This window comes from Enhydra lutris, unplaced genomic scaffold, assembly GCF_002288905.1.
Source record: "Enhydra lutris kenyoni isolate GAN:26980312 unplaced genomic scaffold, ASM228890v2 scaffoldscaffold55, whole genome shotgun sequence".
In the NCBI taxonomy this organism is placed as follows: Eukaryota; Metazoa; Chordata; class Mammalia; order Carnivora; family Mustelidae; genus Enhydra; species Enhydra lutris.
In genome coordinates this window covers 15,598,434-15,615,828 of record NW_019154139.1, presented here as the reverse complement: position 1 = coordinate 15,615,828, position 17,395 = coordinate 15,598,434, and the positions used below count along the sequence as shown (strand labels likewise).

Genomic DNA, 17,395 nt, shown 5'->3' with positions numbered 1-17,395 from the left:
ACGCAGAAACTAAGGGCACAGATATTGCTTCCTTTGCACTGTGAACATTTATTAAGCATCTACTGCATGCTGAGCCCTGAGAGGCTGGTTGGGCGACTTGCCCAATATAGTTGTGGTTTCGAAGCATTGAACTATCAAACGTGCCCCGCCACGGGGCAGGGAGCAAGGGAGCAGTGCTGCCCGGGTCTGTTCATGCAACCAAGCACATCCTGGATAACAGCCGCATACGGGGAAGACCCCAGCTAGGAAAGATCCCGGACAGAGAACTGGCCCCGGAGACACACCACAACTGTCACACAGCATTAGCAATGCAGCGAAGTGGGGGATACAGATAATAGAGTACTATGAAAGCTCGGAGGACAAGTGACCAGTTCTGCTGGAAGCTCGAAGGACGAGTGACCAGTTCTGCTGGAAGCTTCGAGGACGAGTGACCAGTTCTGCTGGAAGCTTCAAAGACAAGTGATCAGTTCTACCAGCGAGGGTCCTGTGGAGGAGGAAAGGGATTTCACGAGAGGCATCATGTGGGCTGGGCACTAGGAACCAGACAGTCCAGGCAGAGGGAACTGCCTGAGAAAGCAGGGCTTGTTGAGGGCATGGCAAGTTAAACATGGGAGCCAGGCTCTCAGGCGCTCAGAAGTGGCGAAGATGAGCCTAGAAAGGTAAGTCGGGGCGTATTTTCTAAAACCTGAATGCTCTGTTAAGACTGGAGTTCTGTTCTATTCAATTTCATTCCTTTGTTCTTTTAAGATGTATCTCTGTGTAGACACAGCTGCAGTGATATGTGGGGGTCTCTCCTTTGTTTGACAGTGTACCAGGAATTTGACCACCTCCTGGAGGAACAGTCTCCCATCGAGTCCTACATTGAGTGGCTAGACACCATGGTGGACCGGTGTGTTGTGAAGGTTGGTAACCCAGAGTGGAAGGAGCAGCCCAGGTACTGCGACCCACCATTCACCTTTGTGGCACTTGGGAGATAGAGAGCCCCACGCTGAGCTGTCTGAATGTTCCTCAGCAGCCACGGAGCCCTGGAGTTCTGAGGAGAGGCCTGGGCCCCCTCTGGAGGTAGGGGTTGCAGGAGGCAGGACCATGAGTCTCCTTTCCCTGACTCAGCCAGGTCAGCATCGCTTTTATCTGCTGTGTGCACTTGGTCTTGACATAAGATTTCGTTCTTTAAAGCATATTTTTTGCTGGAAGACACAGCAAGTCAAAAACCATTGTTCCATAGCATTGAACTTGGAGACCCATAAGCCTTCCTGACATTTTTCAGGGGGTCAGTAATAAACGAAAGGTTACGTTGACTGCCGTTTAAGCTGTTCCCTTTCTTGTAGGTGGCTGCCAAGAGACAAGGGTCCCTGAAGAAAGTGGCCCAGCAGTTCCTCTTGATGTGGTCCTGTTTTGGCACAAGGGTGATCCGGGACATGACCTTGCATAGTGCCCCCAGCTTCGGTAAGGCCGCCCCAGCCCTCACCATATCCAAACACTTTCTCTCTGGACTTGGTGCTTGAACGTCACCTCTCTAGATTCATCCTTGATCTCACTTGCTGTGTCTGAGCCCACAAGGACATCACCCTGAAATGTAGCTTTTCTGGAAGGAGTTGACATTGTCTGGACTTTCAGGGAGAAAGACAGCATTGTGTGCTAACATATGCAAATCTGAAGATGGAGGTTCTCACCCAGCTAGTATTATTGGAGTTTAGAGAGGACTGAAAAACACTGGGTGCGCTCCGCTTTGGCCAGGTGTCCCCAGTGAACACCGCGTCCCAAATTTGCAGAATTGCAGAATTTCATAGTGTGGCCTTCCCAAGACCGAAAGCCTCTGAGTGGGAACATTGGCATATAGCTTGGCTAATGCTCCAGGAGTGGGAAGAGTGTCTAAAGGTTTCTTTAACACTGTGCCTCAGTCGGATCCCTAGAAAAGGACTTTCATGTTCATTTTCCCTTTGGTTTTGCTGACCCTTTTGGGTGCTCCTCACCTCCCTCCCCAAGGCCACACCTACTGCTCCCAGAGTAATGTGACTTGGAACGTCTGCCCAGAGGTGCTCACGCTGGTCCACAGGCAGGAACCGAACCACCAACTCAGGGTGAATGCTGTGCTACATTGTGGGACACGGTTTACTCGTTTTCACTGAGTCCAGGCCCTCGTTAGCAAAGTGAGGAAAAACGCTAAGGCATCGTCCAGACATCTGAAATCTCCAAACACTTTCACCTCAAATTTTGAGGCTTTCGGCAAAGGGCTGTTGGTAGATTTTCTGGGTAATTGCTTCAGTTCACTACTTGACTTTGTGGTTTCATTTCTCATTACCTCCAATTAAGCCAATCGGCTCTGGGTTTTGCTTCGGGTTTAATTTGACACTTTTCCATACAGCTTTTTTATGGTCTTGTCACCATTTTCCAGTTGTGCTACACAACGAAGCGAGTATGTGGTAAAACAAAGGCGGCACTATTTTTTCTAAACAGCTCTGCCCATGAAAGACTGTGTTTCCCCAGTTGGAGAAGTGTTTTGTTGTGGATTTCTTTAATCTCGGCCTTGGGAAGTTCTAGGCACTGGCCTGCACCGTGGCTACAGATGGAAATTCTCTGTGAATGGTGCATGGAAATGCTCTGATGGCCGATACCTGGGCAGGGCCATCGGGCACGGCGTTTTGATGACTTCCAGCAGTTAGTGTTAGCACATGTCACCACTGGTTCTGGGAAAACCATTTGCGCATCGCTGCTTTCAAGCCAGCAAATGGCTGAAACTTTTTTGTGGTCCGTTCACTGCTTCAAAATCAAAGAATCCACAACATCGCACCCAAATATACGTACCCGCGTCCACAAAGCAAGCCTCCTTTTTCGCTTTATCCCTTAATCTTCAGTGTGCTCATTCTTAAACTGATTATATAGATTACGGAGGCCCCTTCATTAGACAGGGAAAGTAATTTACTTGGCAGGATTCTTGGAACTCATTTGTTTTTACTAAGTTAACAACATGATAGGAAATCAGGACAGTAGAACAGCTAGGATTCTGTGAAAGGGCTGGATTTATTACCAAGAAACATTTTCCTTGAAATGTATTCCTTTCTTTCTTGAACCACGCACTGTTTTAGGATATACCAGAAACTTGGGCAAATGGCAGAAACGGTCACAGATCTCTTAGGAAAGGCAAGGAGCCGCTCACCCAATTTCACGTTGTCAGTATTTCCCAACCCGAGGCGGGCTGAAATAATACCTGTTTCCAAGTCCATTTAGCACACTGTCTGCTGTGGTCCCGCTCATCCGACTCATTGTGCAATTCGGCAGCTTTGGGGTGACAGGCAAGTTGAAAGAATCCGCAGCAGACAAAAGCCCAGCTCCCCCTTTCTGCCTGTATATGTCAAAGACACAGTTGGTGGTTGTGTTTGGGTCATGTGTTCCCTGTATAAAAACAGCTAATTAGGAAAAAGAGCCCTCTGTTCACCGGCCCCCTCCCCCAGTGGCAGGGGCCAGCTCTATCTCGCTCGAAACTCCCACAGGATCCCTGCCGCCCCAGTGGTGCGGGCTGACCACGCCGTGAGGGTGGGGAACATCACAGCGATCCGGGGGAGGGGGGTCCTCTGCCACCTCTGCCCAGAACGGCCTCTTTCAAAAGGTAGTTGACTCCTTTCTTCTCCTTAATTCCTTTTCACTCTTTTCTTCCTAATTCCTGCTCACTGAAAAGAGCCTATGCTGTGAACTGAAGTAGCCAGACGATCTTTCTTTGCTGCCAGCAGCAGTTTCTAGTAAAATCAGTCAGCAAAGGCAGGCTGGCAGGAGATGAACTTTGAGTCCTAACGGGGCTGAGGAAAATAGTTTCTACTTTTGAAACACACACACACACACCCTCACACCCGTGTATTTTCCGTCGACGGATGTGATTTCCGTTCAGAGGACACCTGGATCCCAAGTCAGTGCAGGTGTCTTTTACCCTTTTACTCTGGGTTTTCACCACGTGCCCCAGATTTCACTGCTGGGAACATCTGGAGGCAACCGTGGTTCCTGGAAAAGCCACCCCAGGTTTGCCCACCAAGGGGGCAGGATTGCTCACAGCCCACATTCTCACCTGCCCACGCACCTGTTTTCTGGCTTAGTGTCGTAGTTCAGCTGCTCAGGAAGGGCTTAGGGGGCCACGTGGGAGCAGCCCCGTCAGGCACCCTGCTCCCACACCAGGTGGCCATGACCGGAGACTTCCACACTGCTTCTCCTGGCGTAGGTGACCAGGCCCGGCTCTCTTACCCAGACCCTGCCAAACGTTGCACACATCAGCCAGGCCCCTGCCAAGCGCTAGGAGGCAGGAACTGCTTTTCCTGTATTCAGGAGGAAGCCGACCCCGGAGGAGAGGGGCTGGCCCACAGGTGCACCACAGACTGTGCTGAGGCCCCTGAATCTTTTCCATCCTAGAGCCCTGTTCTTCCTGCTCAGCCACCACCTCGTCTAGCTTTGTGCAGCTGAATACTACTCATAAAAACAAGGTAACATTGATGGAGAGCCTAGCATGCACAAGGCACGATACTGGGCACATCCTCATTTAATTCTTGCAACAACCTGTGAGGTCTGACGGAGAATGTGAAGCAAAGGCAGGATAATGCTGCTCATTATAGTAAATGCTTAGAAGGCATGTACTACATTCTGTCCTCACATTAACTCTTCGAAGCAGATAATAATAGGTAGAAAAGAAGCTTGGAGAATTTTCTTGCCCAAGATCAGTATGGCAAGGGGCAGAGCTCTGTTTCAAAATCACATCTGCCTGACCACGAAACCCATGCTGCTTCAGTTTCCACAACTCAGACAAACACCTTGGACTCAGATGCTGAGCACCGAAAGGTAAGACAAATTTGTTTAATCCTCACTGATGGATTTTTTAGATTTTAAAATGTTTTGAAGCTATGAGAGAACAAAACATCATGAGGAATAAGGGATGCCAGAAATGATATCTTCCAAGTGTTGAGAACAAAGAACTGTCAACCATCATTCAAGACTGAGGGCAAAGTAAAGACACGCTCGGTTCTACAAAGACTAAGAGTATGTGGCCCCACAGAACATCACTTAAAAAGCACTTAAAGGATGCATTTCAGCAAGAAGAAAAATAAAGGTCTGGGATACAAGAAACAACCAGGTTCTAGTTATTGTTGCTGTGTAACAAATTACCCCAAAGCTTAGTGGCATTAAAATGGTACTTTCATTATGCATGTGGATTCTGTGGTTCAGGAATTTGAACATGGCACAGCAGGGCTGGCTTATCCCTATGATGTCTGGAACCTCAGATGGAAACACTCAAGGGCAAGTGGTGCTTTGCCAGCTGGAGGCTGGAATCACCTGGAGGCTTCTTCCCTCCTGTGTCTGTGCTTGGGTTTGGATATCTTGAAGACAGGACTGCTGTGATCAGGATGCCTTCTGTGGGCACTCCATGTGGCTCAGTGTCCACACTGCAATGGTGGCCTCTGAATAATTAAACTTCTCACATGGTGGCTCCCTCTTCCGGGGAGGAAGCCACATGGCCTTTTATGACCCAAGCCCAGAAGTTGTCACCTCCCCCATTCTCTGTTGGTCAAAGCAGTCACAAACCGACCAAGTTTGAAGAGGGTGCAGAGACCCTCAATTTTCCACGGAAGGAATGTCCAATAATTTGGGGGCCCTCTTTCAAGATGAGAGAAATTCTTAAATTTGCAAACAAATTTAATTACTATCATTTAAAAAATATTTTTCATGTTGAAAAAAGATAAAAGTAAGCCCCAGGCTACAAAATAACATGAGGTGGTGGGAAGAGAAGCTTCAAGGACTGGTTAAAGCACGGTAAGGTTTTTGTCTCCAAATGTTAAATAATCTTAGACTTCACTGAAAAAAATACAGTTTGGATTTAATGTGTGAGATATATGTTAATAAATCAAGAGCTCATCACTAAATCATCATAATTTACAAAGGAAAATGGAAAAATCTGAAAAGAGATGGCAAGATAAAAGAAGCATGGAACCAGGATGGCAAAAAAAAACATAAAATAGGATGCTAGAAAAAAGATCAAGTAACAATCGCAGTAGATGTCAAAGTCTCTTCCTTCCAGGACATCAGGCATAAATGTTTTTACAGATAGCTTTTACTAAACTTTTAAGAAATATAAAATCCTTAGTTAATGAAAATGAACATGTTTCAGACAATAAAAACAAAAGGAAAGCTATACAACTCACGAAGCTGATGTAATCTCAATTATGAAGCTAATACAACTTCAACTTCAAAATCTTGGAAGAATGGTAGAGGAAAAGAAAATTCCAACCCAACCACACATATAGATGAAAACTTCTAAATAAAACACTAGTAGATCAAATCCAGTAGCAAAATTTTTGAGATCATGATTAAGGTTTATGGCAAGAATTCAAGTATGATTCAAAGTCAGAAAAATTACTTATCGACATACACTATTAAACAGATTAAATGAGAAAAATCATATGCCTTATAGATGTAGGGGGGGAAAAATGATTTGATATAATTCAGCTCCCACGTGTAATTTTTAAAAACTCTTAGCAAACTAGGAATAGAGGGGAATTTACTTAATATGTTTCAAGGGCAACCAAAACACTGTGGGGAACATCATACTAACTGGTGAAACTTTAGAAGTTTTCCCATTCACATCATGAAGACAAAAATGCCTTTTAACACTGTTTCTAATAAATATTGACTGGAAGTCCTAGCCGATGCAATAAGAAAAGTAAAAGAAATCTAAGAAATGGAAAGGAAAACACAAAAACTGCCTTTTGTTACAGATGACATGATGGCCGACAAAAGAGTCTACAAACTAATAGCGTAAAGAAGAATTCAGTGAGATCATTCGATTGAGTTTTTTTTTCAAATCATTGGTATTCTTAGCATAAACCAGAACCTAATTAGAAAATATAATTGAGTGTGTGTATATAGGAAGTGTATACTAACATGTATTAAGTGTATATCATAGTATATATAAATACACACTCATATACCATTCAAAATAGCCAAGGAAACTAAAAAATACCTATAAAATAATTCTAACAAAAATTGTTTGAAGAACTTCAAGGAGAAATTTTTAAAATATTATTGAAATCTACTCTGTTCATGTTTGGAAAGAGTCAACATCAAAGAGATCGTTCTACCAATTAATACACAAATTCAATAGAATTCTAGACCAATTCTTAATTTTTTTTCCCTTTGATTTTGACAATCTGATGTTAAAATTCATGTGGAAAGGCAAAATGCCAAGGTTAGTAAAGACATTTTGAAGGTAAAGAACAAGATGTAGGGTCTGGTTACCTGATACTCACATTTGTTATGGACTAAGTGCGGGGCTGTAACATAGTGAGACTGGTAGAGCCGTGAAACAGAACAGAGGTGCCCAAGACAGACAGATACAAAACTTGTCTTCCCCTCATCAGATCCTCATTCCTTATCTGTTAAATAAGAGGATTGTATATATAACAGAGATGGCATTAAAAATCAGTGGATTGGGCAAATTTCTTCTGGACAAGCCTTTTTTTGTACGGGACAAGTGAAAAAAAAAAAATTAGACCCCTTGTCTACAACTTCTGAAAGGAAACATCTCAATGGGGGGAAAAAGACCTTAAACCTTTTGGAAGAAAACAAGGAATGATATCTTTATGATCTTGAAATAGTATATTATTTATTTTAAAAGGCACAAAAAAAGACCAATCATAGAATATTACAAAAATAAATATGTTTGGATTTCAAAATTGTGTTTATTAAGCACATCATAAACAAAGTTAAAAGATAAAAGCCACAGAAAAGAACATATTTTGCAGTGCATATAACAAACAACCTGAATATATAAGAAATCCCTGTAAACAAATCGTTTAAATACCCCAATAGAAATTCACATTCCCCAATATTATTCCAATACCCCAAAAGAAAAATGAGCAAAGAATATGAATAGGTGATTCCCAGAAAGGGAAATTCAAGTTGACAATAATAATTTGAAAAGATGTGTACCTTTCTAGTAATTAGAGTAATACCAATTATAAAGACAATAAGATAACACTTCACACCCTTCAGACTGGCAAGGATTATATTTCATAAACTATCAGTAGGACGGTAAAAAATTTTGGTGAGTAATGGGACACCATCTCTTAAGACCGAAGATGCAGGCAACTCTTGGACCCAGCAGACACAAGAAAAGAGGTACAGAAAATATTCGTAAGAGTCAATTTCCAACAGTGGAAACTTACAAACAACCTAAATTCCATCGCCAGGAGAATGGATAAAGTGTGGTATATGCGGACAGTGGCCATCGGACTCGAGCTGCGTGCCTGCATGTGGATGGATTATCAAAAGCAAGTAGTAGACTGCTCTGTGAGGTATGATACCATTTACGTCACGTGGGAAAACAGAAAACAGCACTGTATGTTATTTATGGGTACATAATTATATGGAGTAAGAGTAGAACAAATAAATACCAAATTCAAGTCAGCGATTACCTCAGGTTGAATGCTATGAGGCAGAGAAATACAACTAAGGAAAAGAACACAGAGGCTTCATCCTCATCTTCAATTAAAAAACAAATCTGATTCAAACACAGTAAAATATTAAGACGCTATAAAGCCAGGAGTTGAGTACACTGCCATTCATTTTAAAATTCTGTGTACTTTTCTATATATTTGAAATTGTTCATAAGAAAAGAGAAATGCTTTGATGCTATGAAATGTGTTCAACTACGTTAACACGTAGCAACAGCAACAAAAATTTCCTTTGTCTGTGTCCTAATACCTTTTTCCACAGCAGACTCAAATGTCAACTCTGTGACTTTAGGCAAGTTGTTTAAAGCCTCTGAGCCTTCATTTCCCCGTTTATTAGTTGAAGATAATAATAACGCCTGCCTCACAGTGTTGCTGGAAAGAGAGCTCAGTACAGTACATATGGTACACGGGGCTTGCGCCGTGTTGATTGGTTGATCTAACAGATAGTCATTGAGCCTCTACTCTGTGCCCGGCACTGTTGTGGACACTGATTATGGAGTACAGTGGGGAGAAAAAAGGCAGATAAACATCTGCTTTTATGGAGCTTGTAGTCAAGTGTAGGGAGGCACGTGATACAGGTTATAAAGTACAGGGAACGGTGATAAGCACTAGGGAGAGAAAGCCCAGGGTGTTAGCTGTAACTGCCTCTCTCGCGGCTGTCTGTCTTTGATGTTTCTCTCTTCCTCCCTCCACTCTGCCCCCCCTCACCCCTTTTTTTCTCTCTCAGTCTTTGTTTCCCCCTTTTCACTTTGCCCTCTTCTCCTTGCACTGTTCCCATGACAGCTGCACACCCCCACCCCCTCCCCCGCTAGCACTGAACTATTTGTTGCCCAATTATCTTAATGATTGACTTCTGCTACTCAGGACCCTGTAGATTTTGTGGAGTCAGGATCTGAGCTTTAGGTTTCTTGTGGACTCAGGGCACTTGGCACAACAGTAGGCAGGCAACAGTAGCTCTACAAACTCATCAAAAGGTGATTTACAATTAGAGACCAGTTGGGGAACTGATCAGAGCCATGAAGGAAGGAGCTTGAAGCTCGGAATCAACACTTGTCCCAGAGTACTGGCCTCCCAGCCTGGATATGCTGCTTTTCCCTGTGCAGTCTTGGGCAAATTTCTTCACCTCATCAGATCTTTGTTTCCTTGTCTATAAAGGAGAAGGGTGTATGGATGACTTCAAAGGCATCTGCCTGGGATAAAACTACGACACCCATTTCCATTATCTAGAGTTTTCCATTCTAATTCATCGTTCCGTGTTTCTATCTTTCTATCCTTGTGGACCTAGAGCAACATTGCAGCAAATATTTTTTTCATTTTGAAGACCCTTTTAAGTATTTGATGCTATCTTTTGACCTCTTTGGCTATATGAGCAAAATGGTCATATTATGATAATGATATCCTACGGGATCTTAAAATATCAGGAGCAAAAGGGACTTTACAGATAATAGTAGTTACCATTCATTAAACAGCTAGTGTGTCCTTTTCCTCATTATGGTTAGTACTTCTGTAAGCAAAACAAGGGGTTGTACTACCCCCCCCCACCGTTTTCGAGAGCTGTGTTGCCTAATGAGCTGCACAGAATCAGACAGTCTTAGGTTCAAGTCCCAGTTCTGCCAGTTATTAGTTGTGTGACACTGGACACTTAACTTCACCTCTCTAGGTCTCAGTGTCCTCCTTTGCAAAAGGAGAGTATCACTCATCTCCTATAGTTGTGATGAGGATTAAGTGTGATAATAAATCTGCACATTTACACAGATCTACATACAGATAATGAATCTGTCATAGAGCAAGGGCTCAAGAAGTGGCTGATTCTGTTGTTAACATTTACTAGGAGTAACTCATCCAGGGTCAAAGTCACTAAGTGGCAGAGCTGGGTGTCAGCCTGGGTGCACTGCTCCAGCGCCCATGCAGTTACCCACAATGCTGAACCTCCTCAGTGGTTCATGGGACCCATTTTGGGGAAGTGGATGGAAAGTTAGTTTTGGATGCTACATCTCACTGTGACTTAGCACAATCTACTCCTTTCTGAATTTCAAACAGACACAACATCCTGGGGATGAAGGAAGAATGTGGGAAAAGTATAGGACAGGGACCCTGGCCTTGAGCTTTGTGGATACCAGGACCAGAGTTTGTGGCAGGCTCTGAAGAGAGGGGGATATAAGAGTTGGTGTATGTGACCTGTTGGACATCCACTGGCCTCAGAGTTAAGCTGAGGATTTTCCTCTATAGCCTTCTATAAGGGAGTGTGTATGTGTGTCCGTGTGTATGTGAAGAAGCCAGGTGCAATTAAAAAGAAAATTGACAAGTTCTACCAAGAAGGTGGAATTGAAAAGGAAAAATTGATGGATTCCACCAAGGAGGTTTTATCCAGTTACCCACCCCCACCCCCTGCTGGCCCCCAACACCTTATTTCTGACAAGTATCATGTACTAACCAGCTGTGCACCTGGAGCCATAGCCCTAGCACCCTATTCCTGAGACTTGAAAAGGCACAGCTCCCAACTCAAAGGACCCTTCTGGGACCTGGTCTTTGATTTTCCCATCCGTGCCGTGAGTAGACTGAACTAGATGATCTGTAGGGGACAGGAAACAGATTTGGGGCCAGACCAAACCGAGGCAAATCCCTACGTACCGCTAATGGAGGGACTCCTTTCCTGCTCCCTAAGGGAGGACAGTGCCACCTATCCCAGTCTGTGGTAAGGAGGAGATGTGTGTTAAGTGCTTCGTAGAGTTTGCGCACATGGTAAGCATTCGGTAGACCATGACGAAGGCAACGATGAGGACTACGACTAAGACAGTGATAACAGTCATGGTGGTGATGATGGAATCACAGTAGAAGTAATACCAGAGGGTCTTCCAGGTCCTCTAAAAAAGTAAACTAGAGGGAAATGGGAAGAGGAGGTCAGCTGTACATAGGTGGGTGAGAAGTTTTGGATACTTCATGGGTAGCAGAAGAGCCACACGGAGATGTCCCCTTGGGAGTTGGAAGCAAGGAACTAGAGAAGAAGGTTTGGCCCTTCTGGCTCTGGCTTTCCTGTTTGACTACAGCAGACATGAATTGAGCCCCTTCCACATGTGGATCATTCCACTGGCCATGGTGGCAGCATGACATACAAGAAAAGATGGTTTTGAAATAATGTGTTATAATAGGAATATAACTACCTTATGGGGTGGTTGTAGAGATTAAATCAGAGGATATGATTTTGAGCACAGAGACTGGCCCTTGGAAAAATCCGTGGGGAGGATTGTTGCCATCCCTTTTTATAAACAATCTAAGAATGAAGAATGCTATTTGAGAATACCATACATTCTCGATCTAATACCTTTTTTTTTTAAATTTTATTTATTTATTTGTCAGAGAGAGAGAGAGAGAGAGAGCCCATAAACAGGCAGAGTGGCAGCCAGAGTCAGAGAGAGAAGCAGGCTCCCCGCTGAGCAAGGAGCCCGATGTGGGACTCAATCCCAGGACCCTGGGATCACAACCTGAGCCAAACACAGCGGCTTAACCAACCGAGCCACCCAGGCATCCCCTAATACCTTTTCTAATAACCATGTGTTAAACAGATGTCTCAGAAACATTTAAGGAAGTAATTCAGTTGTTGCAATTTTTAATTTTCAGTTCTGCTCCCAGAATTATGTCAGGTACATCAGTATAAGGAACTAGAAGGCAAAATCCCCGCCGTGGACATCCTTAAAGTCCAATTGGGGAAATAAGACATACCTGTGGCAGAGATAAAAATGAAAGATTTTTGAACAAAGTGAGTGGTGCCCAGATGAGGATGAGGCCAGTGGCTCTGCGAGGGCTCAGACGGCTCAATAGCATTTGGGCAGATGGCTCGATGGGTGCCATTTTTGATGAGCCAGATTGAGCAAGGAAAAGACTCACTTGCTACAAAGGGTTAGCGACCCTTACCTGATGTCAAGCACTAGCCTAGGCTGAGGATACAGCAAAGAGGAGCAACTTTTGACCATGCAGAGAGGATTATGGAGCGGAGAATGAGAGACTTGAACGGAGCATTGGAACTACGGACTGCTGAGCAGGTGGAGGGGTGTACCTGAGCTGCCCTGACTTACCTTTCTGTTCGGATCTTCTCTCACCAGGGTCTTTTCACTTAATTCACCTGATGTTTGATGACTACGTGCTCTACCTGTTAGAATCCCTGCACTGTCAGGAGCGCGCCAATGAGCTCATGCGAGCCATGAAGGGAGAAGGAAGCACTGGTAAGCTGGCATTTCCCTGGGAATTGCCCTACTTGGCAACTTGATTTGTATCCTTACTTCCATGTTCTGTGTTTCTTCAGCTCTGTCTTCCAAAGAATTTAGCTGTAGTTGGCAGGGCAAGTGGTGTGAAACCAATGATGACTTTTTCTTCTTTAGAGTGGGCACACACGTGTGTGGAATTGTCTTGCCTGCCATGATGGTGGTGCCCAAATCATCAGAGGGCTTGAAGCAGGGGGTGACATGACACAGATGAGAAGGAATATTCCAATTGTTAAAGTCCTTTAAAGACAACTTGCCTTGACTTTTGGTTCTGAGGACCCACCCTTTCTCTACCCGTAGCAGAAGTCCGAGAAGAGATTGTCTTGACAGAGGCCACCCCGCCAACCCCTTCCCCAGTGCCATCATTTTCACCAGCAAAATCCGCCACGTCCGTGGAAGTGCCACCTCCGTCCTCCCCGGTCAGCAACCCATCCCCTGAGTACACTGGCCTCAGCACCACAGGTAATGAAAGGCCTCCCGCAGGCTCTGAATGCGGAGTTGGTATTTAAAGCCAGAGCTTTCTGGAAAAACGTTCTTTCCCTTAGCGCCCCCCCCCCCACAAATGCCAAGTATTTGCCTGGATTTATAGATGCCTTGCAGTTACTCATTTATTCGTAGGTACATATTCTTCTTGCTTCTGTTTTCAAGTTGGCAGATGGAGTACATGATAACCGCCACCCTCCCCAACTAAGCCACGGAAATGATGAGAATGATATGACATAAATTAATACACAGCCAATTCTTGAAAACAAGAAAGGGAGCTCTCTGTGAACCAGAAATTGAGCGGCATCTCTGGAAAGTAGGGCAGCCAGGAAGCCATATGCTAAGACATGGCAACCGTGGCAAGGCGGGGGCGGTAAGCAAGGTGCGGACTGGTGCTCTGGGGCTCCCGAGGAAGCGGAGACTCCCTCTGGTGGGAGGCCCCGAGGAGGACCTCACACGGGAGTGGCTCTTCACTTTAACTGAGGACGGCGGAGCAGAAGGGCCTTCTAGACAGAGGGCGGTGCGAACAGATGCACAGGGCTGGGGGCGTGTGAGGCTCTCTCAGGGCACGGGAAACTTTTCAGTAGGAGGTCCGCGAAGGCATCCTGTGAGGCTAGACGTGTAAGCTGCAGTCACATCCTGAAGGATCTCGAATGCCAAGACACAGTTCGGAAAATTGAGAAGAGGTGATGCAAGGATAATAATAACTAGTTGCTAAGGTCCGGTGTCACTGGGGTAGTTGTCTCACGATAACACTGCAAGGTTGTGGCGGAGAAGTGAAGGGTGACAAAGGTTAAGTCCCTTGTTCTGGGCACCGCACTCACTCAGCCATTCAACAAATGTCCTTAAGACATTGCTCATGAGACTTGTGGAAATGAGACTGTGGCGTTGGCATATTCAACATGTGTTCGCTAGTATATGATAACATGTTGTGTGTGTGTGTGTGCGCGTGTGTATGCCTCCAGAGCAGCTCATGTTGCTGCTGTGGGATCAGAGGAGGTACGAAAGCCAAGAGCACTTTGCTAATAGTGAGGTTCAATCCAGATAAAAGGGGTTACTGTGATTAATGCCTAGAAGGTGGGGGCTATGGGGAAGCTCTGGACGCCAGAGGAAGCAGCAATCCCCTCCCTTCCCACCTGAACTCTGGCAGGCAGGAGGGAAGCCTGCAGGAGAGAGGGGACATGCCAAGGCAGTCTTAGAAGCTGACAGAGAACCGACAGGAGAGGAATGAAAGGCAGAGACGACCTTCTGCTAGATGGGTCCTGGGTCGGGCTGGGCCAGCCGAAGCACCAGTCCTTGCAGAGTGGAGGGCTTCTAAGACTGTGATGACCCGTTCGTCATCTTTCCTTCCAAACCTGCTTAACTCTTCTCCCCGTTACCCAAATCCAAATCTGGGAGTCGGCTTCAAATCTTTCCCTCAGCTCCTGTATTCGTTAGGTTAAGTTTAGCTAGGTTAAGCTAAGCCACTGTAACAAACAGATCCAAAAGTTCGAGTTAACACAGGAGAGAGCGATTTCGTGCTTACAGACAGTCCTGGCAAGGTGTTCAGGTAGAGAGGAGGCCCTCTTAAATGCAACCATTTGGAAATACTTGGTCCACCAGCTTCTCCTGGGAACGTCTTAGAAATGCTTGTTATCAGGTCCCATCACAGACCTTCTGAATCAGAAACTGTAGGGGCGAGGCCCACAGATTCGCTCAACACGCCTCCAGGTGATTCGGATGCACACCAGCTAGAGGCCCACTGCCTTTGGGCTTTGTCAAGTCTGCAACCAGCTGACAGAAGTAGAAGGTGGGTGGGGAGAGGAGAGCGCATGCTCCCAAAGCGTGCACCTTCCTGGCCTGCAGGGTGTGCGTGTCCCTTCCGTTTCCATCCCCCCAGCAAGGACTCAGTCACAGGGGCTCATGTAACTGCAGAGAGCAGCTGGGAAATGAAGGCTCCTTTGACGAACCTGTTTCTTCCCATCCCACCATCTCCGTGTGTTCGGGTCTTCCCCCACCTCTTGCGGACATCGAGCGGATTCTCAAGCTGGTGACCTGCCTCTCCTCTTGTCTGTCCACTTTCTTGCTGCCCACTGCACTGGTTTCCCTCAAAGTGCGGGGGCCGAGTCCACCACCCCGAACTCGGGCCTGTGAGCAGGCTCGTTCTCCAGTCGCTGCTCACCCCGCTCCCCCTGCACCGGAGGAAATCCCAGTCGTCTTCATTTCCCTCATGCTCCAGGTTTGTGTTTTCCTCCAGACCCTCACCGCATGCTTGAGCTTACTTTTATCCTAGTTCTACTTAGAATTATTTTCAGAATAGACTAGGGACTAAATCGCATGGTTTTGAAGACCAAATGAATAGGGTGAGATTGCCTTATTTAGGATGTTGTGTTTTACCCATTCATTCGTTTACGGGTCCATCCGTTTATCTGCCCATTTATCCAATAACTGTTTCTCCAGTGGCTTCTATGTACTAAGTACTTCAGATCCTTGCCTCCTGGGACGATGTTATTTAGAGGTTCACGATCTGATGGGTGCTAACTAGGGCTGATTTGGGAGCAGGGAAGGGAGGAGCACAAAGGGAGGCCGTGCGTCTGGAGGGTCTGTGAAGACTGGATAATGCGAGAGCAGGTGGTCTGGGCAGAGGGAGGAAGCATTAGTACAAAGACCTGGAGGCAAGAGACAGCATGTCCTTTTCAGAGAAGCTAAAATATATATCCTAGGAATCTTCTATTAATTCCTTGCCTCAAGTCTCCTTCTCCAGAACTAGCGCTACTCAGGAACGAGCAGGTGCTTAAGAGCCTATCAGGTGCTTGCCCTCGTGTGCACTGTGCCAGGGGCAGAAACTTGCCAAGGAACTCAACGTCCTTTGTCGGGGACTGCTAAGGAGACTGGATTCTTCAGAGTATTGCGAAGGAAGGGGGTCAGAAACTGGCATTAGATAGAGCTTTGATTTTGCTTTGGGTACGCGGCTGGAAAGCGCCCTCACCTTCCGTGGGAATTTACATTCCGCCATCACATACGTGTCTACATGGATGCACCTGGAATCGTGCTTTGTCTCCACTTTGAGGAGGAAGAACACGCCCCCTTCCCCTAACCCTCCCATTTTCCCTCCATTGTGGGCTGTTGTAGCTCCTGCTTAGAGGCTTGGGAAGAGGAGCCGTAGGGGAAAGAACCACCTTAGTCACGGGGAGAGAACTCTGAGCCCTGTTCATAGCTCTTCAGCCGCTTGGGGGTCCTTCCCAGGCCGGAGCATAGGGCAAGGCAGGAGCCAGGACGGTAAGAAGGGCTCTCAGCCTCACCCCCACCGCCCCGGGAGACACACGTGAGCCGATCGGTGATAACGTCCTTACTGTGAAAATAAAATAAACAGGGAAGCCATGCACACCAGACAGTCGTGCGTTGTGGAGCAGAAATGGTTTGTAGGGGGAGCTCCTCGGCAGCTCATCCAGGAGACTGTGAGGCAAGAAGGGGACAGGAGGGCTGTGAAGGCAGGATGTCCAGAATCTCTTCATAATTCTTGTCCGGCTAGTGGGTCTGCCTGGCTTTCCTCACAGCGCTGTGGAGGCCTCGAGGTGTGGCAGGTGTGATCGTCAGACCCCCAGGAATATCATAAATGTGTTCAGAGATTTCTGCACAATGTGTTCAAGAGTCATAAAAGTAGCTTCTTAGAAATACAAATGTGAAACAGGTTCTCTTCAGATGATCGTAACCTTTGAAGATTTTGGCACATTCCCGCTTTGTTCTCAGACATCTCCAGGGGGCATTAAAAATGTCATCCTAGATAAAACTATGTGTAATATTTTTCTCAAGCACCACTTTTGAAATATCCCACAGCTAAATTGGACTGGATCTTGGCATGCATGTGGGTCATGGTCTTGGAGGAGACATTAACATAATTTCCTAACAACACGGATGGTTTTATAGATATTGCATTATAAAAGACATGTATCCCTGATATATACCAAAGTATTAGAAAATGTACTGTGGTAGGTTTCTTAAATTTGGGGACTTGGGCAAATATTCCGTTGACCAATATTGTGAATTGGAAAACAATTATTGTGTATCTTATAAAATGCATTTGCCATGTTTCTTTTTTTTTTTTTTTTTTTTTTTTTACTTAACATATTGTTTTTTTTTCCATTTTATTTTTTTTTTTTTTTTAAAATTCATTGTTTTTTTTTTTAT

At 45.5% G+C, this 17,395-nt stretch overlaps 1 protein-coding gene across 2 annotated transcripts in view; it reads left to right on the top strand.

Annotated features, from left to right (window-relative positions):
* LOC111157597 (regulatory factor X4) overlaps positions 1–17,395 on the top strand; it is a 140,726-nt gene that overhangs the window by 105,340 nt on the left and 17,991 nt on the right. For both annotated transcript variants that reach the window (XM_022519144.1, XM_022519145.1), the window contains 4 exons: positions 808–902; positions 1,329–1,446; positions 12,587–12,706; positions 13,046–13,207. In XM_022519144.1, coding sequence (XP_022374852.1) covers positions 808–902; positions 1,329–1,446; positions 12,587–12,706; positions 13,046–13,207 — 495 coding nt within the window. The remainder of the gene's footprint in view (positions 1–807; positions 903–1,328; positions 1,447–12,586; positions 12,707–13,045; positions 13,208–17,395) is intronic.